The sequence below is a fragment of the Pristis pectinata genome, chromosome 4 (assembly GCF_009764475.1).
Source record: "Pristis pectinata isolate sPriPec2 chromosome 4, sPriPec2.1.pri, whole genome shotgun sequence".
Taxonomy (NCBI): Eukaryota; Metazoa; Chordata; class Chondrichthyes; order Rhinopristiformes; family Pristidae; genus Pristis; species Pristis pectinata.
The window spans coordinates 47,669,015-47,693,632 of NC_067408.1; the positions used below are offsets into that span (position 1 = coordinate 47,669,015).

The 24,618-nt window shown below is 38.6% G+C and overlaps 1 protein-coding gene across 1 annotated transcript in view; it reads right to left on the reverse strand.

Annotated features, from left to right (window-relative positions):
• LOC127569203 (lysine-specific demethylase 3B-like) overlaps positions 1-24,618 on the reverse strand; it is a 101,719-nt gene that overhangs the window by 28,128 nt on the left and 48,973 nt on the right. Inside the window, exons 9-17 of the mRNA XM_052013608.1 lie at positions 24,310-24,431; positions 22,082-22,302; positions 20,933-21,436; positions 19,176-19,377; positions 15,724-15,938; positions 10,901-11,053; positions 8,802-8,909; positions 7,197-7,324; positions 4,983-5,313 (exon numbers count right to left, since the gene is read on the reverse strand). Of these exons, the coding sequence (XP_051869568.1) occupies positions 4,983-5,313; positions 7,197-7,324; positions 8,802-8,909; positions 10,901-11,053; positions 15,724-15,938; positions 19,176-19,377; positions 20,933-21,436; positions 22,082-22,302; positions 24,310-24,431 (1,984 nt within the window). The remainder of the gene's footprint in view (positions 1-4,982; positions 5,314-7,196; positions 7,325-8,801; positions 8,910-10,900; positions 11,054-15,723; positions 15,939-19,175; positions 19,378-20,932; positions 21,437-22,081; positions 22,303-24,309; positions 24,432-24,618) is intronic.

A 24,618-nucleotide genomic window follows, 5' to 3' on the forward strand; every position in this document is an offset into this window, starting at 1 on the left:
TCTTCATGCAGAAGGTTGTGTGTATATGGAAGGAGCTGCCAGAGGAAGTGGTGGAGATAGGTACAATAACATTTAAAAGACACTTGGACAGGTCCATGGATACCAAAGGTTTACAGGGACATGGACTAAACACAGGAAAATGGGATTAGATTAGATGGGCATCTTGGACGGTATGAATGATTTGGGCTGAAAGGACTATTTTCGTGCTGTATTATTCTATGACTATGACTCTAAGTCATGAAATTCAGTAGACTTGTATCTGTGAATTATGTTTGTTGAATCTAAACCCATTATCCTGACATCTGATTCATATACAATTTCTTTTTGTGAGGCTTGCAAGTCTGGTACAGGAATAGGGAGTTAGATTTAGCAATGTAAACTTTGTCTTCTGTGGAAGAAAATCAAAAAACTGCAACTCCAAAATAAAAATAGAAAATGCTGGAAATACTCAGCAGGTCAGTCAGCATCTGTGGAAGGAGAAACAAAATTAATCTTTCAGGTCAGAGCTTTGTCAGAGCTTAGTCGAGTTATTTGTGGATGCTTATTTGTGGATAAGGGGAAAATTACCAAAGGCATAACCTCTTAAAAAAGCTTTCAAAATTGATAAAATTGTGCACATTAAGTAGTCTCCACTGGAAGACTGATCAGTTTTTATTGCCCAAGTGAAGGCAGAAGCATAACTATAACAAGTTTTTAAAACAGGAGAACATTACAGCATTTTCAAGACTCACATTTGGCAACAAACCCAAGCAAATTATGGCTCAAATTCTGGATAAGGTTCATGCAGTGGCTTTGACAAATCATTAGGGCGGCCCATATTTAAATAATCTGTAACTATAAAGAGTAAGCCAACTATGCAAAGACAGATGAAGCTGACCCTATAAACTTGGCCTGTATTCTTATTAGAAGGTGAAGTGTTCAAAATTACAAAAAGATCTGATAGGATGGGGGATACAGGGAAACCATTTTCATTGGTGAGGGAATTCAAAACATGGAGGGAAAAAGATCCAGGACTGAAATCTAAAGGCACTTTTCACAAAAAAGGGTTGTGAAAAGCTGGAACTCTCAATGCTCAACTACAATCTCCCACACATTCCAATCAATCATTAATTTCAAAGCTGAGATCAGTAAGTCTTTTGGAAGGTAAAGGAATCAGGAATATGAATAAAGGTGAGGAAATGAAATACAAAATAGACATGATTTGATCTAATGATTGGAAAAACTCGAGGATCAGAACAGACAACTCCTGCTCCTTGGTTCCTGCATAAACCAAATACAAGACACAGTTTCATCCCTTGGACACAAAATCTCAAGTCAAGGAAACACCCTAGTTACCCATCATCAATAACTTCAAGTTCTAAAACTTCTGCATTAAAATTTCCCTTGATCATCACTCCTACATGAACAATGATAATGATGAATGGATAGCCAACTGTGGCTGCACTGATTTGAGGGTATCTGCTACATCAACTTAATGGATACTTTCTTCAAAGGGATTTTCAACCAACAAATTTCACGAAACAAACCAGAAGTAACTTTACAGCAGGTAACAACTGTTTGATACGCTGTAAACAACTGACACCTTTGTTTAAGAGGGAATCAACTTACATACTTACAAGGGAAAGCTAGAAATATATGGAAGAAAAATGAAAGGAGGATATGCTGACACAGTTAAATGAAGATGAATAATAGGCTGCTTGGTTTGAGAATAAACAGCAGTATAAACCATATGGTGTGAATGGGCTGCTTTTGGGTTGTGGACCCTTAATTAATTCCCCAACACGGACAACATCCTCGATAATACTGTTCTGAGGATATGTTGGTCTGATGGAGGTAGAATCGTCCAGACAAGTGTTGAACTGAAGTCCTGACAGCCTTTCTGGTTAGTCTTACAAGATTTCATGGCGCTATTCATAAAATGGAACTATCCTTAAAAGCACCACCAGAAGTGATTTAACAGGTCATTAATTCTATTAACTTATTGTGACGCAGGGCACTGCACAAATTAGCTGCTATTCATGCTAAAATTGAATACAAGTCCAAAATAATTCAATAGTTATGTAGCACTTTTAGATATTTTGAGCATATCAAAAACATTGTGTTAAATGGTTGACATTGCTTTGAAGGGACTATTTCTTCAGAGAATTTTCCAAGTTATAATCTGGATGATATATAAGTTACATTGAGATAATAAATTTGATGGTTCCGATCAAAAGTCTTAGAGATGACAGGTCTTCAAACCTTCCCAGAAGTACAAACTGACTTACTCTTCTCACTGATTGCCATCTGGTGATCAAGAATGGGTAGTGCACCCTAGTAATTTTACAAGCTCCTGATCAGGGAATTATGATGGTACCTGAGGTCGTTCCGCCCATTCTTCTGTTGTTTTCCCCATAGCCCTGCAAATTATCTGTCTCAAATGCCAATCCATTTCTCCAACAGCCCGATAAGCAGTAAGATCCAGATCATAACTACTTGGAAGTAAAACTACTTTTTCTTAAATTTCTCTTTTATTTCTCATCTATGATTTTAAATCTGCTAGTTTTGCTAGTCTTTGATCAAATCACTAACAATCATGGCTTCTCTTTATTCATCCTGTCCAAACCAGCCGTGACCATGTACACTTGAAAACTTTTCTCAACCACCTCTGCTATAAGAACAAACACGTCTTCTGCATTCTCACTTTATAGAGAATCCCTGAACCATGGAGCTTTCTAATAAATCCTTTCTGTATCTTCCCCACAATCTTGACATCTTTCCAAAAGTGTAGTTAAAAGTGTGGGGACTACACAGTGGCACAGCAGTTAGTATTGCAGCTGCACAGCTCCAATGATCTGGTTTTGAAACTGACCTTGGGTGCTGGTGCTGTGTGCTCATTTCCTCCCAAGCCAGCAGGTTAATTAAATCAATTATCCCCATTGTTGGTGGGGAAATGGGGGGAGTGAGGAGGTGGAGTTGGTGGGCACATTACAGTGAAAAGGTTACAGTGAAAAGGTTACAGTGAAAAGGTTACAGTGGAAAAAAAAGTGGGGGAATGGGAATTGTGGGAATGCTCTCAGAAACATCATGAACTTGATGGACCTACACCTAGAGAAAAGGTGAAATAAGATCTGGATGCAATACACTAGTTGTGACCCAATCAATGTCCTGTACAACAGAGCTTCCTTAATTTTGATAATCTATGCTTCTATTAATGCTTTCTTTCACCATGCCTTGCCCCCTGAACACTTAGCTATTTAGAACTGTGTCATTTAATTTACAGTGTCTCTTATTCTTTCAGCCTAAGTTATCACTTCAGACTTCTCTGTATTAAATTTCATCTGCTCCTTCTATGCCCCTTCAAGCCAACCTACATCTTTGTGAAGTCTACACTCTTCTCACAGTTTACCACACTTCCAAGCTTCGTATCATCTACAAATATGGAACTATTACACTGTGCACCCACATTTACTTCATTTATATTAAAAAAAAGTGGTCATCTCAGCTCTCACCCCTGGAGAACATTTCAGCCGATCATCCTCCAATCTTAAAACATAACCATTTACTACATTCCTATCTTTAAGCCAATTTCTTATCGATGTTGCTACAGATAATTAATTCCACAAACCTCAATTTTGCAAACCGGCCTTTGTATGGGACTTTATTAGACACCTTCTGAAAATCAATGTATGCAATATTGGTGTATTCCCTTCATCAATTTCTCTGTTAACTCATCTGTAGTATCATCATTCAACTAGCTTGTGGAGAAATTTGTAGCTTTCCAACTTGATGATATTTTTGACTGGCCCTAAAGAAACAATTGATTGTGAAGCCTTGCACAGAATACAAGTTCCACTTGTCCAATATACTCCCACAATGAGTCATGAAATTGGGGACGATATTTGCATGGATAGAGGATAGGTTGAGGATAGAAAACAGAGGTTAGGAATAAATTAGTTATTCTCAGGAAGGGAAGCTATAACTAAGTCAAGTGCCATACAGGTCAATGCCTGGGCCTCAGCTATTTCTAGCCTACATCAACCATTTGATGGCATCATAGTGCAGCAATTAGTGCTGCTGGCATATAGCTCCAGGGAGCTGGATTCAATCCTGTTAGTGCGTAGTTATCTGCTAGGTGCTCTAGATTCCTACCACAACCAACAGTAATGCTGGTAGATTAATTGGTTACCGTAAATTACCTTTTAGGATAAGTAAGTGGCAGAAGTGCAAAGGGGAGTTGATGGACACGTGACCAAGAATAAGGTACAGGGCTACAGGGAAATTGGGGAAGGGGGAGTGGGAACTGAATTGCAGTGGCAAGAAATAATGCACCAAGGAGGCTCTTCTTGAGCTGTAACAAATAGATGAAAGAACCAGCAGTTATGTATCTAAGCATGCTGAAAACTGAACAGTGAGAAGGATGTAAAGAAGTTGCAAAGTGATGTAGACATAAGAGACTGCAGATGTTGGAAACCAGAGTAAAACAAAACTGCTGGAAGAACTCAGCGGGTTGAGCAGCAACTGTGGGGGGGGGGGGGGGGGGGGGGGAAGCGGTGGCGGGGAATTGTCAAACTTTCAGGTTGAAATCCTTCATCAGGAGTGATGTCAGAACAGGGTCTTGACCCAAAACATCAACAATTCCTCTCCCCCCACAGACCCTGCTTGACCTGTTGAGTTCCTCCAGCAGTCTGTTTTTTGCACAGTGATGTAGACAGATTATGTGACCATGATCTGAATTATTTGGGCTAAAATTAGACACAATTCTCATTTAAAGCATCCCTCCTGGCAAGAAAATATTTAAGTCAGATCATGTTATGACTGGAAAGCATCAGGCAGTAACCAGAGAATCAAAAAAAGTTTATACGATAATAATATCTTACAGCTTTCATGTTACCTCCAAAGAAACGATCAGCACAGTATCCCTTTCAATTACACAAACAGCTCAAGAAAAGAAAAATTCTCAGGAAATGGACTGAACTGTTAAAATATAAAAGGAACCTTACCTTTCTTCTCCTCCTTAGCTTTCTGTGTGGCCAGGTCAGCCAACCAGTGCAATGCAGATGTAGTGTCTGCTGAACTCAGTGTTGTGTCCTTCAATGTCGAGGTGGTGGAAAATGCCTCATTGTCACTTGCAAAGCTCATGTTATTGCAATTATTATCACCCAGGTTCATGTTATTGCCTTCTCCAGCTTCACAGTTACTTATGTCTGCTGACTCTGGCTTCACTTCTGGTAAAATGCCATCTGATTGAGGTAACATCACAGAGCCACCACCACTTATAGACACTTCATTCGAAATAACTGCAGAAGCAGGATTTGGAAGACTGCTTGAAAGCTAAAAGAGTCCAGAATTTAAAACAACACTAAATCACTCATATTGTTTAAACAAACCCAAGACTTAAATGCTCAGCAATTACAACACAGAAAAAAGGCCATAAGGCCTTAAGTCCATGTTAATCTTTAGAATTCACATGATCAAATACTTCTATTTATAATTTCTCGTCTTCCTCATCCATCCAATCCAAGCATTAAAATGGATTTTGTTTCCAACTCATCAATTAACTCTTAAGTGAATTCCATGACCTCAAAGTTCTCTGAGGATTTTTTTTACCCATTCTGTTCTAAATCTTGTACATTTAACTTTACATTTAGTCTTTTATTTTTGAACTTTTGATTGGAAACGGTCTTCTTCCTGCTACCTTGTTGTTTCCATTCAGAATTACAAACCTCTTAATTTTTTGCCTAGTTTTTCCAGTGTTCTAGAAAATAAAAATTCAACTTCTCAAGTTTTCCTTTTCAACTGTATTTTTTCACACCAGGTAACAAGCTTATTATCAGTCCCGTAACTTGAAGCCTCTTATTGCATGCAGCACTCTAACAAAGCCTTAACAGACTGCATCCAACCAGCTGTGGTTGGTGGTTCTGAAGGGACTTGCATGGATCAGCTTCAAGTCCAGTAGATGGAGAGTGACAGATGTCTGCATTTCCTTGCAATAGGCTTTGACAAGTTCTGACAGGAGGTGAAGCCCTGCCGTCAGACAGGGCATTCCAGGAATGGGCTTCAACAAATGCTTCTTGGGTCCTGTGATTCAGTTAATTCAGCTGTGCTCAACTGGCCCGGGCAGGCAGGTGTGGATAACTAGCGCAGGACTAGCTGGTGGGTTGAATCCGATTTATTTCAGCCCATTAAAGCTTTAATTAGGATCATCGACACCCTTGTTTTTTTTGAAAAGTCCACTTCTCTGGAGATGCAACCTAGAACTCGAATAAGTTTTATGTATGGCTTAATGAGCTTGAGGTTCTGTTTTTAAAGTTCATGAACATTTACATATTAAGTTCCTCTGCTCTTCCAAAACATCAGCCTTATTTCCTTGCAGAATATGTTGATTGCCATTGTTTAGGCAAACCGCATCAAATGGATCTTAAAATATTAATGTTTAATAGTATTTCCCAACCACTCTTTGCTCTTGAACCAAATTTAAGCAATATTAGCTCCTTTCTGATGCCAATCACTTCCCTTCTTTCCCCACCTCCCAAATCCATCCTATTCATTAATACAATGTACTCTTAACACAAATACATTGGTGCCTGGGTCTCTTGGAGGAAGATTTTGCGATTCCCTCCAAGAATTTTATAGCCATAATAAGTTGAACAACTAATGCCAACAACAAAGGAATTATTCTAGCACTGAACCAAGTTTGCTTTGATATCTATCTTTTTTACTTGAACCTTTGTTGATTTTTAACTTGTGAACAAGAGACACACATTTAAATCAGGCTGAGATCTACATGGTATAAAAATATAATTTTATAGGAATGATTAAATGCACAAGTACATGTGAATGATGCTAGTCTCCCACAACCACCCACCACCCTTCCCCTTCACACATCCCATAAAACATCTTGCATCCTTTCTTTCAATCCTTTTCCCAATGACAAATCCAGTTATGTCTCATTCTGACAGTCATGTCACCACTGGAAGTCCATTCTCAAACAAACACTACTTGCCACCCACAGTGGTTAAACCAGAAACACTACTCACCACATAGTGATTAAACCAGAATAGGCTTCTCGATATTTCAAGAATGCCACTTTGTGTTCAAAATTTTAATGATGCCAATTGATATTTAATTTTGGGGACTTGAATAGAAGCTCATGGATTTTAAAGTGGCTACCCCTGAAAACCTGGTGCTGAATAACAATGATCAATCTGACGTACCTGTGATACTCCATTTGGTGGTGCTGGCTTGGGTAAAGGCTTGAGCTGCTTGGTAATACAAGGGCAATTTGCTTTGATACCCCATTTTCCCCTTGTTGCATGGACCATGTCTCCAATATCATACAGAGCTGTTGATTAAGAAATTAATCTTTTCAAAAGTAACCAGATCAGGCTTATTTTATTTGAAGCAAAAGCAATAAACAAACACAGATGCTGGAAACCTGAAATAATAAGAGTACTGGAACTGCTCAGCACATCAGGTAACAACTGCAGAGAAATGATGCCTCAGGTTGATAATCAATTCACCAGAACCACTTGATCTGAAATGCTAAATTTGTTTCTCTCTCATCAGATATCCTTTGTCCTGCTGATTATTTCCAGGATTTCCTGTTTGCACTTCCTAATGAAGCCCATTGGAAGTCATTGATTGTTCAATGTAGCTCAATTAATACCATCCCTACAACTTCAGAATGCAATGTACTGAATGCAATAAAGTCACAGTGAAGAAATTCTATCACTCATGCTCAGAAATCAAACAAAAGGCTGCACGTATACAGTATAGATCTTTATGTACATTAATTTTGTTTTGCAGCCAACAATGCTACAAAACTAATGCACAACTTTAAGCAAAGTGGGATCTGATCAACTGCCCCAGTTTAAAGTTACAATTCAAGCTGATTTCTTCCCCAGTGTGAGCATATCAATGCTCCTTCAAATGTGACAGCTGAAAGAACAAGGATGAACTGTCGGGTCTCAGATACATTCATTTTATTCGATTATAGAATTAATGTCTGGGCAGTTCATATTACAGATCCCAGTAGTTATCACATTTTTCAAGGAACTGTTTCCCTGTTCACAATAATGGTGGTATTAATTTGTGGTTATGTAAATTTAGCTACCCAATAATGACATACAAATCAACTCATTCTCCAAATCCCTTTGTTAGAATGCAACAAAGCAGCAACAAATACAAAAAAAATATTTTTGTATGGCAGATTGTTTTGCACAGGACAATTAATATTCAAATAGATAACTGCACACTACTTATGCTGTAACAACTTAATAGCTGTCACACCCTCAAAATTTACATTGCAAGGTGGCACACTAGGAGAAAGGAACTTAAGTAGATTTGTTGCCAACCAACAGCTGCACAAACCTTTACATTTAAATTTACCGGGTTTTGCAGATTTCATTACACATATTCTTTTGCTCCATGTTGACTGCATTTATCCAGATATCATCAACTTTACTACTCTAACCTTCTGATATCCTAAATCACAGCCAAAGATAACTAGCTCCTTTTGGTCATAGCAGCTTGACAGATTCAGGGAAAAAAATGTTCTCCAGCATGTTTCTTTAGTTTCCTTTTCTAGATTTAAGTTACTTGAAATAAGAAATAGTGTTGAACACAGCGATACAATCTATAATTACCCAAATAAAAATTAACTGTTGAAGTATTTTTTAGTTAGAGGATGTGCCAACATAAAGAATCAATAGAAAGAGATTTAAAAAGATGAGATATAGTTACTTTGGGCAAAAGAGCAATGCTTTAAACTAAAATACAAGTGAAAGGCCATTTCATGCACATGCAAATCATGTACTAACCAGTGCTGGGAATAATTTGCGTTGGCATTAGATTCGCTGGGTCATGGGTCTGACCCTTAGCGCATTTCAGCCAGGAGAAAACTTCATCTTCAAGACTGTCATCATCCACTGAAAAGCAGAGGAAAAAAAATTGACACAATTCAAAGGACGAATAGACACTGCAGTGGGCAATTCTACAGTATTCCCATAACATTTAGGAAGCTGAATAGTTTCAATGTGAAAATACATTTTTACAAACTAACCTTAGATCACATCCAAAATATCTCTGATAAGTAATGTCTTAAACTAGGATAACAGACAGTAAAACCTTATTAATCTGGAATGCTCAGGACTTTGGTGGTGCTGGACTGGTAGATTTTCTAGACTATTGGATGTTATGGTGGTGCTGGACTGGTAGATTTTCTAGACTATTGGATGTTATAAGACCATAAGATATAGGAGCAGAATTAGGCCATTTGATCCATCAAGTATGCTCTGCCATTCAATCAATCACAGCTGATCATTTTCTCTCAACCCCATTCTCCTTCCTTCTCCCCGTAACCCTTAACCCCTTGCCAGTCAAGAACCTGTCAATTTCTGCCTTAAATACACCCATTGACTTGGCCTCCATGACCCTTCACGGCAATGAATTCGGCAGAATCACCATTCTCTGGCTGAAGAAATTTCTCATCTCAATTCTAAAGGAATGTCTCTTTATTCTGAGGCTGTGCCCTTGGAACCTAGACTGTCCTACTAATGGAAATATCCTCTCTACGTCCATTCTATCCAGGCCTTTCAGTGGTCCTATTAATATACTTTTATTTCATTTTTAAAAAAAAAGATATTACTCAGTAATATAAATTTTCTAGTGAATCCAGTCGCTTTCGAGGGAGCACAGGAACCAGGCATTGACTAAGATCATAGCTCATTTTTGTTCTAAACTCAGCACAACATTCCTCTACTTACCCCATTCTTTCAATAAACAAAAATCTGTTAACCTCTGTCTTGAATATGTTCAACATCTAAAGTCTTCACACCCCTCAAGTAGATAATACTGAAGATTCACAACGGTCTGGGTGAAGCAATTTTTCTCATTTCAGTCCTGAAGACTGACCCCTATTTTAAGACTGTGACATCTGCTCAGCCTTGAGAACCATCCCTGTGTCGTTTCATTACAATTTTATACGATTCAATGAACCTTTTTCATTCTTCTAAGTCTGAGACCATATGCCCAGATTGCTGAATCACACTTCTCATAGAACAATACTCCATCCCAGGAGTCAATCTGGTGACGCTTTGTTGAATACCCTGTAGTGCTTAGATATCCTTGTTTGAGCACAGGATACAGAACTGAACCTATACTTTACTTCAGTGTCTTTATCCACAAATGCACATGTGCTATTATCTCTGGGATTTCTGCCATTTTTCCTTGCCTCTCCTCTCTATTGCTACTTGATGCATTCTTGGTTGGAGTAGCTGACCAATATCCAGAGCTCCCTCTCAGGCCATACCTTCTGTAGCTCAGATTAATTCAGATGATTTCCCATCACTAATCACTTAGAAACTTTTCCCCAGGCAAAATGGCATCAAATGATTATGAACTCAGAATTCCAGAAACCCATGAATGCCTCATGGGTAGTTTGCATAACCTCCAGGATATTTCATATGCATCATTATTTTTGTTCCTTTTTAGCCAATTACTTTTGCCTTAATTATAAAGCATCTAGGCTTAATTCAAATAATTCTCACCTCCCAACCCTCTCTTCAATAAATCTCTTCAGTCCCAATGTCAGACCCCTGTTTAGACCAAACAATATTTATTTTCGTATTACAGCAAAAGTTCAAACTTTCAGCATCATGTCTGCACTTCCAAGTTAAAAAACCTCAGGCTAGCATAAACAAGTCATATAAAAGTTTTACTAAATTCCGTAAGCAAGCTATTAGAAATATTACTGAAAGTTGCCTACTTTATTGATAAGATCCTTTGCCACATGGTACTCAGCAAACCTAAGCCTTATCACACCTTCAAGTTTACATTAACTAATTAGGTCTAAATGTGAGCACCAGAAGGGAATGGCTCTACCACAGCATCACATAAAATTTCTCTGCATTTCACATACCTTGTGGCGGGCGACTCTTCCTCATCCGGTAGCAATCGAGGCATACACCAAAACCACATTTGCGACAGACCCAGTGGATGTTAAAGAGAGTTGTCTCACAGGCATCACACATCTCTCGAATACCACGTACCGCCCGTTTCCATGCTAATTGCTCTTAAAGTAAAAAGAATACAACAATCAATCCACAGTGGGCACCAGAGGAAAGTAGAGCTATGGAACAAGTAACAGACACCTATGGTCTGTGTAGATTCAATACAAACATTCAAAAGAAAGGATACTTTGGTTTCTGACTGGGGGATTTTCTTACACCCCATATTACTACAAAGTGTGTATGGAAGCATTATGGTTACCTTACTTGACTAGTATCCAGAAATCATTACTACTGATCCTGAGAGTTGAGTTCAAATCCCAGAAAGGTAGCTAGGAAATTTAAATTCACTTTATTAAGGAAATTTAGAATAAAAAGATAATATCAGTAATGGTGAGTGTGAATCAGATTTTTATAAATCATTCATCTGGTTTACTGATGTCCTTGGAGGAAGAAAAACGTCTTACTCAGTTTTACCTAATATGACACTAAATCCATCAACATGACTCACTCTTAACTGCTAACTAAGTTCAGGGGCAGTTAGGTATGGATAATAAACATCAGTATTGACACCACTGTCTACAGCCCATGAACAAACATGACAGAAGAACATTACTTTAAGGGTCAGGATACCCAATCTTCTGTAATTTGCTTCCGCTAGATATACTGGCAAATTATATCAAAGAATCCAGCCATGCTGTTGTTTGCAAAATAACACGATCCATGTAAAAAAAAGTGGTATTTGTAGCCATTAATCACAATTTGTCCGAGATAATGAGTCAACTCTCACCAATTGTCCTTTGTTTACATTAACAAGAACAAAGGATCTATCAAAGTCTATTATGCAAGTAATTTTCATAAACTGACACAAGCTGCAAATTTATATATTAATTTCCCAAGAACGGTCTGCAAAACAATCTGAATGAATAGTCAACTTTTATCTAAAGCTGCTAAATCTAATTTTGATATTGGGAAGGCTATTCCAGTATCATTTCAATCATTATACCAGCCATCAGATATAGCAGGCAAATGTTTGTACCTGTTATGAGCAGTGGAAACCATAAGACATCATTGGATCAGGATGCCCAAATTTGTGTGTTTTTTTTAACTTCCTGTATCATAAATGTGACATATTCTGACTTTCTGAACACGTGCTGGTACCTGAAATCACACCCAAAAGTAATGTCAGGTTACATTACCTTTAGTAGGACTCATCTCCTTTGCAATACTGATCTTTGTTCTCCTACATTAGGTGATACTGCTGCCCATCTTTAGCACAACAAGTCCTGAGCTCAAACTTACTCCTCACTCTCAATTAGCCAGCAGGTATTCTAAGTTACAGGCTTATATAGGATTTGTGCATACTACTCAAATTTGTTTACATAATTTTCTATTTTCCTGTTAGTGCCATTACAACACCACTAATATTGATCATCTGATTCTCTGAATGTTTTAATACCAGCTCCTATCCATACCTGGCAACAATTAGTACAAAGTTTCTTTATTAGTCACATCTATATCGAAACACACAGTGAGATGCATCTTTGTGTAGAATGTCCTAGGGGCAGCCCGCAAGTGTCACCACGCTTCCGGCGCCAACACAGCATACCTACAACTTCCTAACTCGTATGTCTTTGGAAAGTGGGAGGAAACCCACGCAGTCATGGGGAGAAGGTACAAACTCCTTACGGACAGTGGCGGGAATTGAACCCAGGTCATTGGTGCTGTAATAGTGTTAAGCTAACCACTACACTACTGTGTCTGCCCTTTATCACAGAACCATAAATAACTGGCCTTAAAGCCTTTGCAAATGCTCACTGCTATTCTGAATTTGAAACACTCACCATCAGGATTAGTATACATTTTCCATTTAACTCGGGTCGTAAAGGAATATTTATGGAAGGGTGAACAAGGGATGAGAATGGAAGGAAAAAATGAAAGGAAAGGGAATTCAAAGGGTGAAGCAAACTGTGTTGGATTAAGGCATGAAGCAGCTAGGTACAACGGTAGAAGAAATGTGCCCAGAGGAGACCATAGTTGGCTACACAGTGCAAGTGGGGGTAGTACACTGCAGGATGCGAAACTGAAGTCAGCTGAAAGTAGCCTTTGTGGGAAAGTAGCCAGCAGGAAATGGAAATGCAGATGGCTACTCTATGATGCTGAGCAACAAGATTTGTTCAGTCCAAGTTGGTGCACAATTCTGTTCAGTATGAGGAGTGCTTAGAAAGTTTTGTGATGAGATGGGAGGGTGGCTGATGGTTAAAAATTTTCAGTGCTTGGCTAATTTGGGGGGGTGGGGGGGGGGGAGAGGTGAAGAGAAGAAGTTGGAAGCTGAAGGTGTTTAGTAGGTAAAAGGGGAAGAAGATTTTTGCTCATTTTGTGGGGAGCGGGGGAGAAGCCAAGAGCAAATTTTATGTTGGGGTCAGGAATGGATGGGTTAAGAGTGGAACCGTTGCTCAGTTAAGTGTACTAGCATTTGTTACTCTTAGTACCTACAACATTTCATTCTGTTGAATAACTGCTCAAGAAAGTATTAAAACAGTACGTGTATCCTATGCACTTACAGCAAGTACCCAGCTTAATTCTGGTTGTCACACTTTGAACTTTCATGCTATTTTTATGAACTAAATCTTTTGAGAATAAACAATGTTAAGGGAGATTTTCCAGTTAATATAACTTAAATTTCACACTCTACACTCATACACCACGCATTGCCCTTTGTTGGAGAAAGTTTAAAGAAATAGACACGCATCGATCAGCAAATTGAAATATACAAGCCAAAATTGTTTGATATCCACAATTTACAAGTAGCTACTTCTAAATTTAGTGCAGTGGTCATTAAAAGTACAATCCCAGTAGCATCTCAATATCAAATTCTACACCAAGCCGACCAATGAGAAATTCCATAGGAGGCTTACTCATGAAACAACAGTTAAGTTATTCCAAGACAGTGGAAGCCTCCTGGCCAGTAGGGGGTGACCTTGTAATTCGAGATTGAGCTTCTTTCAAATGATATCAGTCACCTTGACAGCAGTGGACAACTCCTACATCACTTGTGCAATATCCATATAAAATTATGCAGAGGGCCAAGATCCTTTTTCTCTTGCAGACCAATGAAGTACAGCAATATCAAAACATTTAAGCTTTGAATCAGAAATATATTCAGGTCCAAGGGTTACCAGGTGACTTCTGCACAAAACATACAAGCTCTGGGTTTCTAAAACTAGTCTCTGATGACCACAAAATAACACGAGGGACATATAATTGGGCAATTGAATTTTATATTCCTTAGCAAAAACTTCTTAAATGCAAAAAATGTATTTCAGTACCATAAAGTTCAAGATGCAAAATTTTACACAAAGTTAAGCAAAAAGAAATGAAAACAGAAAACATTGGGAACACTCAGTGGGTCAGGTATTATCCGTGGAGCAAGAAACAGAGTTAGCGCTTAAGGTCAATGATCTTTCATCATAATTGGATATATAAGGGCTGCTTTGCTTTACTCAATTTGACCATTCTTCTCTTGCATTTTGAAATTTTAACATATGCCCAAGGGTAGTTATGTGTTAACCACCTACAGAACCAGAGTCAGACTAATGGCAGGACTCTTTGCAGTTATTTATTTGCCCACAAATCATTAGAGTCTCTGAAATTTTGTAGCTTTCCACTTTCAACATCTCCACTTTCTTCTGTGATGTTAGTCAATGTTCTACAGGGCCAGCTGATAATGATGGACAAAATATTGAGGACTACAGGTCTATTAGCAGTAGTAAAAAAAAATTAGCAATGGAAAAATTTACAGCACTGAAAGATGATAAATCCTTAGGATCTGATAACTTGCACTTTCATGATTTGAAGATGACGGCAATGGAGACAGTGAAAGCTTTGGTTGCGTTAGGGTCAGAAAATTTCACAAATTCTAGAACAGTTACCAGACTGGAAGGAAACAAACGTAAACCCACTATTTAATAGAGGAAGGAGAGTGAAAATAGTTGAATTATAGACCAGTCAGCCCAAGATTAATAGAACTATTATGAAGTTGTAACAGAACAGTTAGAAACACTTACCCCCAGCTGTTCACAGTTTAGATCAGATTTGAATCAGGGGATCATGTGCAATACATCCATTTAATTGCATTTTTTTTTTACCTATACAAAGGAATCAACAAGGCAGACAGGAGGTTGATGTTTCCCCTGGTTGGGGTACCTAGAAACAATGGTCAGTCTGAAAGTAAGGTGCTGGCCACTCAGACCCAAGAAGAACTTTGTACACTCAAGATACAAATCCTTGGCATTCTCTTCTCAAGAGGGTTGTGGAGGCTAAGTCACTGAGTATATTCAAGATAGAGATCAACAGATTTATAGGTAACATGGGAATCAAGGGATATGAGGCTAGTGCAAGAGAATGGTACAACATTTATGCTATGATATTACTGAGAAGCTTACTTCTGTTTCTATTTCTTATGTTCTCAGGAATCTGGGAACAAAATTTCTCCTGTTGATATATAGCAAACTGTAAATACATTCATTGTAGGAATATTGAAGATTCTGCTATGAAAAATCATTTGTTCTTTCAGTTCAAAGGAAAACAAAGCTCTTCAGGATAAAGATCTATTGAAAATTTCCACATGGGAAATTCACATGTAGAAAAGTCCATTATCTTGACATTTCAAAACTTGTGAATGAATAATCCTGTCAATCTACAGACAGTATTGCCTATAATAAAATTAACTTACGGTGTGGTTCTACCAGAAGCATAGCTTCTTTCTCAGACATCACCAGCTGACAGAATTGGTCACCGACATTTGCCAAGATGTACTTGGACGTTTCCAGGTCAAGGCCTTCAGCAGGTGTACGCGATGGAATCCAAAGACTCAGAGCTTCAGCATCACACTGTCTGGGATTTAAAAAGCCTCCTACACGTAGGACACCTGTCCTCGTAAATGCTAGCCTGGAAGAAGAATAGAAAACTATGCAGCTGATGTACAACTTTTAACTTCTATATTTGAGATTTGAGGAGATAGTAATTTTGTGTCTTTGCATTGTACTGCTGCCGCAAAACAACAAATTTTACATCATGTAAGTCAGTGATAATAAATCTGATTCTGAATAACATTTGAAAGTGTGTATCAAATACAGTGGCATGCAAAAGTTTGGGCACCCCTGGTCAAAATTTCTGTCACTGTGAATAGCTAAGCGACTAAAAGATGACCTGATTTCCAAAAGGCATAACGTTAAAGATGACACATTTCTTTAATACCTTAAGCAAGATTACTTTTTTATTTCCACCTTTTACAGTTTCAAAATAACAAGAAAGAAAAGGGGCCCGAAGCAAAAGTTTGGGCACCCTGCATGGTCAGTACTTACTAACACCCCCTTTGGCAAGTATCACAGCTTGTAAACGCTTTCTGCAGCCAGCTAAGAGTCTTTCAATTCTTGTTTGAGGGATTTTTGCCCATTCCTCCTTGCAAAAGGCTTCTAGTTCTGAGAGATTCTTGGGCCATCTTGCATGCACTGCTCTTTTGAGGTCTATCCACAGATTTTGATGATGTTTTAGGTCGGGCGACTGTGAGGGCCATGGCAAAACCTTCAGCTTGTGCCTCTTGAGGTAGTCCATTGTGGATTTTGAGGTGTGTTTAGGATTGTTATCCTGTTGTAGAAGCCATCCTCTTTTCATCTTCAGCTTTTTTTATAGACGGTGTAATGTTTGCTTCCAGAATATGCTGGTATTTAATTGAATTCATTCTTCCCTCTACCAGTGAAATGTTCCCCGTGCCACTGGCTGCAACAGAAGCCCAAAGCATGATCGATCCACCCCCATGCTTAACAGTTGGAGAGGTGTTCTTTTCATGAAATTCTGCACCCTTTTTTCTCCAAACATACCTTTGCTCATTGCAGCCAAAAAGTTCTATTTTAACTTCATCAGTCCACAGGACTTGTTTCTAAAATGCACCAGGCTTGTTTAGATGTTCCTTTGCAAACTTCTGACACTGAATTTTGTGGTGAGGACGCAGGAAAGTTTGGAGAAAAAAGGGTGCAGAATTTCATGAAAAGAACACCTCTCCAACTGTTAAGCACAGGGGTGGATCGATCATGCTTTGGGCTTATGTTGCAGCCAGTGGCACGGGGAACATTTCACTGGTAGAGGGAAGAATTAATTCAATTAAATACCAGCAAATTCTGAAGCAAACATCACACTGTCTGTAAAAAAGCTGAAGTTGAAAAGAGGATGGTTTCTACAATAGGATAATGATCCTAAACACACCTCAAAATCCACAATGGACTACCTCAAGAGGCACAAGCTGAAGGTTTTGCCATGGCCCTCATAGTCCCCTGACCTAAACATCATCGAAAATCTGTGGATTCAGCGCAAAAGAGCAGTGCATGCAAGATGGCCCAAGAATCTCACAGAACTAGAAGCCTTTTGCAAGGAAGAATGGGCGAAAATCCCCCAAACAAGAATTGAAAGACTCTTAGTTGGCTACAGAAAGCGTTTACAAGCTGTGATACTTGCCAAAGGGGGTGTTAGTAAGTACAGGAAGTCCCCGGGTTACAAACGAGTTCCGTTTTTGACACTGTTCGTAACCCGATTTTGTATGCAACTCGAAACAGTGTCCGTGCATGCGCACTTGGGCCGGGGATCGCGGCCGCGCACATGCACTTGGGCTGGGGATCGCGGCCGCACATGGCCCCAGCCGCACATGTGCACTTTGCCCGGGGTTGGGCCAAAGAAGGTGTACCGCCGCCGTGGTAGGATCGGGGACCGGGCCCGCTTACGAACTGACCACGAAGGTCAGTTTGTAAGTACAGGCATTCGTAAGTCGGGGACTTCCTGTACTGACCATGCAGGGTGCCCAAACTTTTGCTTCAGGCCCTTTTCCTTTTTTGTTATTTTGAAACAGTAAAAGATCGAAATAAAAAAGTAATCTTGCTTAAAATATTAAAGAAATGTGTCATCTTTAACTTTATGCCTTTTGGAAATTAGGTCATCTTATACTCGCTTAGCTATTCACAGTAACAGAAATTTTGACTGGGGTGCCCAAACTTTTGCATGCCACTGTATTTATAAATATATTGCTTATTCTAGGCTAATCAACCAGTATAAGATTCTTCTACTTGAAGTGCTCAACATGCTACAGGTAACTTGTCAGACAAGGTCAAGACAAGCTGACAATTATATTATGTACTGAATAGAGAATGACCACATAGATAAGATCCTTTTGCTTCTCAAATTACACGGTAGACTGAAATGAAAAACAAGGCAAATAGATTAGCTAAACTTTGGTATCAAGAGAAAGTTCTTCCTAAAATATTTAAGTGTTGAAACAAAAAGTTATGGAGAGGTGAAAGCAAGCTTTATGTTTCATATCCACAAGTAGTCTTGAAACACTTCAAACAATATTGAAGAGTTCTTCAAATCCACTTGATTGGGGCACACTGGGGTTGAGCAAGCTTTCATTTGTAGGATGGCACCTACAACTATACAACAGTCAATAAGTGCATCACTGGTCAGTATGCATTATGTGCTTAAATCCTCACGTGACAAGAATGGCCACACTGAGCGAAACAAAAATGATAACATTAACACCTCTCTTAAAATTGCCCCTCACCCCAGTAAAAGTCTGAAAAATAATTAGAAGTGCAGCCTTCTACAAATTTAATCATGACTTGTGCAAGCAAGCAACAATCTACAGCCACTAAAATGAAAGGGTTCCAAACTAAGGTACCCTGTAAAAAGTTGAAAGATATAAGTCATCCAGTTTAAACAAAATCTTCAGAATATAAAAATGCACAACAGACTATGGTTTACCAACATCAGAAATTATGCAATTACTGGGATGGAGTGTCATGCTCCATCATTTGGTCCAATCAAAGGACTTGAATAGTTTTGTATTCAGCTGACTTCAGAGTCTCTCATCTTACATGTTTTCTAAAAGCCAATTTTTTTTTAAAAAAAGGGGAGACCTGAATTACTTAGTAAATAGAACACCTGTCGTAAAAATCAAAATGTTGTTCAGTTTATTGGTCAAAGTTAGTTCTCCCAGAAAACTGTAAAAATGATGCATATGGGTGGTGGAAGAATAACACTTAGACCAATTAACAAAATCAGTCTAAAAATGAAAAATTTAACACAGCACAAACAGAATGTACTAAGGACTTGTACCGTCTAATTTCCCAGTGCACTTACTTTCTAAAGTGGAAGAAGCGACAGGACACCGTTGATTCATCATGATCTTTAAACTTTCTGTAGCGCACCAAGCGACATTCTCTGCACTTGTGAAGGTGTGGAGCAACATTGATACAGGAACCATCTTGGAGGAAGGATTCTCCAGACTGCTTCAGCTTTCTCACCTTGCATACATCCTTTAAAACCGACTGATCCACCGAAACTGAAGGGAGGAAATAAAACCCGAATTAGAAACCACAATTACATGGAAAACAGACCTCCGACTTCCTACAACCCTTGCATTGGTGGTGGTGGTGGTGGTGGTGGTGATGGTGGGGGGGGGGGGGGGGGGGGGGGGGGTGCGTGATTCAATAATTCAATCATTGATTTGTTATGGCAATCAATCTGTATCAATTCAGTCCACAAAAGACTCAGGCAAGAAGTGAGGGAAAACACCCCAGTGACAAAGAGCTTTGGAATCAAAAGTCACCTGTTCCTCCTTAGCATAAGACACTTATCATATGACATGTCTTGAATTACTCAAAGTGGTATTTCTAAAGACTCATGTTTACACTTCTAAAAATGGCAGCACTTTCATAGGCATTAATCATCAGACCCTGGCCACTGACTCCTGAAGCAGTTTTTAAACCATGGATTGGAGCTCTGCAAGGAAGACTCGTGCACTTCCAACTGGCTACAAACTAATGATAAAAATGGCTTTGTCAAGTCAACTGGCTTTTAACAGTCAGTAAACCCAAATACAAATGCTTATTCTTCTCATGTTTGTAGAAACAATTTCAAAGGAGGAAGCATATTATCAAAAACTCACTTTTTCACCTATTCTGCACATTCCTCTAAAAACCTTAAAAAATCCATGCTTTGATAATTCATATCTACAAAAAATTCTGTTAAATAAAGCAAAGTTCACTTAAAAATAAAATCTTTAATTGCATGGTAGCTTAAGAATTCAGTTCAGATATCAGTAAAAGCTAATCCTTGGCGCCACATCTACATCTTCCATCAAATGGCATCGTTGCATCATCCTACTCAGGGTGGCACTATGGTCAAGTGATTGAATTTTCTATGTTTATTCATTTCTATATAATTAGGCGTTTGTAATGCCATGGCTTTTTAAAAAGCTAACTGACCATAAATAGTCAAACACCTAATATTATCCTTCTCCACTCAAAAATAATCAATTCCTAGCTTTTGGGAAATATGCAAAATTACACGAAGTTCTCTCCTAAATAGCACAGCCAGTATAACCACTCCTTTGAGTAGATGGAATCTGAAACCTATCGGTAATACAAAAATGCTGTTAACATAATCATCCTAAAAAGTTAAAAATATTAATTCCCTCTGAATTAGCATTTGAAACACGTCACAGAAAGAAGACAGGCATACTGTAGAATATACTAATATTTGCCACAAAAGTCTGTGGTGTAAAAATGCACACTTTACCAATTAATGAAGCTAAAATGCTGTCTTAATAAAGAATGCTGCTAAGTCTGGTTACTCCTAGGAACACTGGTCCCCAAGTTATGAGAAAATTGAAAAAAAAACACATTAATTATAAATACTTCTAAAGTCTACTCAAATGTTAATTGTTGATCCTAGAATGGTGTGTTCACGAACACCAGTGCAGAGGCTTTATACTTAGTGATTAGTAACAAAAAGGCAAACTATAACCAATCCTTTCCACCACATGTACCTAAGATTAGTCACTTATAATATTACTTCCAAGGTTTTATATTTTGCTCATGGTGTTGTGAACTCACTTTTTGGAGGTCTTCCTCGGGGACGCCCTCTCCCACGGCCCCGTCCCTTCCCTATTTGTTCTTTATTCCCTTCACCATTTGGCTCCCTCCTTTCATGCACATAAGACAGATATCCTTTTAAACCAGTCTTTGATTGCAATCGCATGTGCACCTCAGAATCACTGAGGTCTGATAAATCGCTGTCAGAAGCAGAGTCTGACTCCTGCTTGATACCCAAGCTCCTTTCATCCAAGGAAAATCTCCTCTGATCAAACTGAGATTGCTGACTGGATGGACCATCAACACCGTTATCAGATGAACTGAAGGCAAATGGAGCTTGCTGTTGCTTTCCCAGAATGGGAGGGTCTGAGAAAACTCGCAGATGTGGATTGTCTGGAGTTACCAGAACTAGAAATAGGGATTGAAAGGCCTGAAACCTGATCCCCAGTGGACTGGTAGATAAGGTTGGCATCTCAATATTGGTTGCACCAAACTGGGTTTCTGGAGAGTCTGGTTCTAGCTGTACTTAAAACAGTTGTCTTTTGAGTAGAAGATGAAAATGGGGATGAAAATATTTTTGGAAGTTCAGTTTTGTTGCCACCAACATCTGATGCCACCTTATCAGTTTTCTTCCAGTTAGTTAATAACGGAGGCTTCACAATAACTGATGCTGGAGTGGAAGCCGCCAGACCGTGTTTAAGTCACTTCTGAACAGATTTGTGTGCGACCTGTTAGTAGGCAAAGCATCCCCATTTCCCTTTAGATCTGCAAACCCAAGAAATGGATTTGCTGATGGAATGGTAGGCATTTCTTCCTTCAGAAGATCTGGTGGTTGAACTGACTGAAGAAACTGCAGGTTTGAGGTGCTCCTTGGAAAAGCTGGAGTTAGAGTTGGCATGACTTCAGAAGCTCCAAGTGGGTTTTTTCTCTCAGAATCTTGTCCATGTGTACCTCCAGGGTTCAACCCAACAGGAGTTCCAACTGCCTGCGTCGTAGCACTTTTCTGACCAGTGGCATTGGAAGCTACTTTGAAGGAATTGAAGCTGAGAGGATCATTTGATAAGCTTTCAGAAATTGCAGTGAAGTAGTTGCTCTGTGGAACATTCTGAGGCATGCACTGGAAAAACAAATTATTTGATAAGCTGCCCAAGTCCATGGAGATTTTGTTACCAGCTTTATTGCCAGGTACATCAGCCACATTCCTGCCAAACCCAAATCCAAAGGCCTTGTTTTCTTGGACAAATGTTCCATTTGTTCCCTCATTACCATTTCTTTTTGATTCTTCCATAAAGATTTGATTCTTATCCGATATTTGAATGGTTTCATTTTCAGTTGAAACTCCTTCTTTTCGAGTTTGGCTAGGATCTCCAAACCATTTCTTCAATGGTTCCCTAAAATTGTAATAAAAAAGTTAGTGAATTAATCAGGTAATTAACTAATTGAATTAATTAATTGAAAGTGAACTGACAGACTACAAGTACGTCTCAACACTGCATAAAAGTATTGAAAAATATGCAAGAAAGTTAAGGGTTGCAATTTTTCAGAGCGCATTAAATCAAGTTTTATTTCACAAAATTGTATTTAGTGGCGAGATACTGAAATAAATCACATTATCTTACTTAAAATAGGTAAATATTGTTATATATTTTCTTGAGAGGCACTTTCGTATGTCGTTGATTACTAAATTTTCAGATTTAGTAGCAAACAGTCTGCACCTGAGCCATTTTATCCCAGGAAACAAGATGAAAATCCAAAATGAATGTATACTCCATTGCAACATTAATCACACAGATTTTCTTGACAGCTTAATGATTTTGTTATGCCAGACTAAAATATTCAGGAAGTTTTACCTAAAAGTTGCATCAAAAGCAACAGTTTGGTTTACCAACATTTCACAAATGATTGATACCTGATTACTTCAGTAGCAAGGAAAGAATAATATGATTTTCATATGGTTAGAAAAATGATTTCAGAGATCATAAGCAAGCAGCAGCAATTCAAACCAGTCTGAATCATTTGCCCACTCACTCTCATCAGAAACTACAAAGCGTTTCATGAAATTATGAATAAACAAGCCCCATCTTTTTAGATGTCTGTTTATTTTTGACAAAAATGGATGAAGTAATGTAACTAACAAAATGCTCAGCTTTTTCATGTTCTGTATCTTTTGCTTTAGCCTCCTTCAAGTGGATTTAGTTGGACATATGTGGAATACAAATCCTCAGCTTGCAATTATGAAGAGGTGTTTAAAAATAGTTCCATGTTTTAAAAAAAGACTTGAACAACTGCCAACATATCATGATAATTTTATTTTTAAGGCTTGTTTTTCCATCTGCAGCAAAATGTTATATTCTGAGCAATTTCCAGAAAAATATGGGAAAAACAAGAAATATCAGTGAACATGTCTTACTTTTGCTATCGCAGGGACCTTTTTATCCTCTCTGGTGGCAGGAAGCACAAATAGAATACAGTGGGTGGTCTCACCTTCAAATAAAAATCTCTAAAGACTCAATCACTTTCTGTAGTGTAATAGACAGACAAAACTGACAAGAAAGGTGAGAATCAGGGAAATAAAAAAACAATGGTGGTGTATTAAACTCTACCCTGCCTATGAAAACACAAGAGAACAGAGATGCTGGACTCTGGAGCAACAAATAAACTGCTGGGGGAGCTCAGTGGGTCAAACAGCATCTGTGGGGTGGGGGGTTGGGGAAGGACCCAAAATCTCGGTTTCAAAACCCTGCACAGGACCTTCACCCGCCTCCCCACCCCCCAACCCACACCCAATGCTGTTTGACTCACTGAGTTCCTCCATCAGATTGTTTGTTGTTCTTCCCTGCCTATTACTGGAATCATGTTAACAGAACCTTATTACTTGGAGTCTCCTCTTGTAACCTTACTGAGGAAAAAAAAAGCACCATAGTTGGAACAGCAGTGGTGGAGCAGGTAGTGAAACAGTCTCATCTTCAGTGACCCAGGTTTGATTTCTGATATTCAGTGTTGTCGGCATTGCATTTGCAAACTCGCCCTCTGACCTTATGGGTTTCTCACAGGTATTCTAGTCTCCTCCCACATCATAAAGAAATGTTGGCTGTTCAGTTAATTGGCCACTGTAAATTAACCATAGTGTAGGTGACTGGTGGGAGAATCAGGATATGTTAATGGGCATCTGTACAAGAACTGTTTACAGGGAAATAGGTGCGGGAATGGGACTGCTCCAAGAGCTGGCAAAGACATGACAGACTGAATGACTTCCTGCTATGTTGAAAAGAAATACAAATCATGCCACGAATTTGTCAAATGACAGAAGAATTACAAATAAACCTAAAACACAGAATAAAAGAAAGAATACCAACAAGCTCAATACAAAGCTGCATGCAACAGCAGGCATTCCTTACCCCTTAGGAGTACCACATGCCATTGTCTGCTGTCCTGTTGAAGACTCCAATGGTGAAGAGTTTCCCAAAGAATTTTCCGATCCAGGAGCAGCTGAACTAGATGCCTGTAGGCTTTTACTTCCCTGAAACAATTAAGAAGTTTGAAAATTAAGTAAAAGAGCATTAAACAAAGACAAATATTTTTAAACTTTCAATCTTACCAACTTTTCTGAATAAAAAGATCTCAAAATTTTCAAATTCCTTAACAAATATATTATTGTACATCCAACAAATACAAAGAAGTAGAACTACTCAAGTTTTATCAAAGGA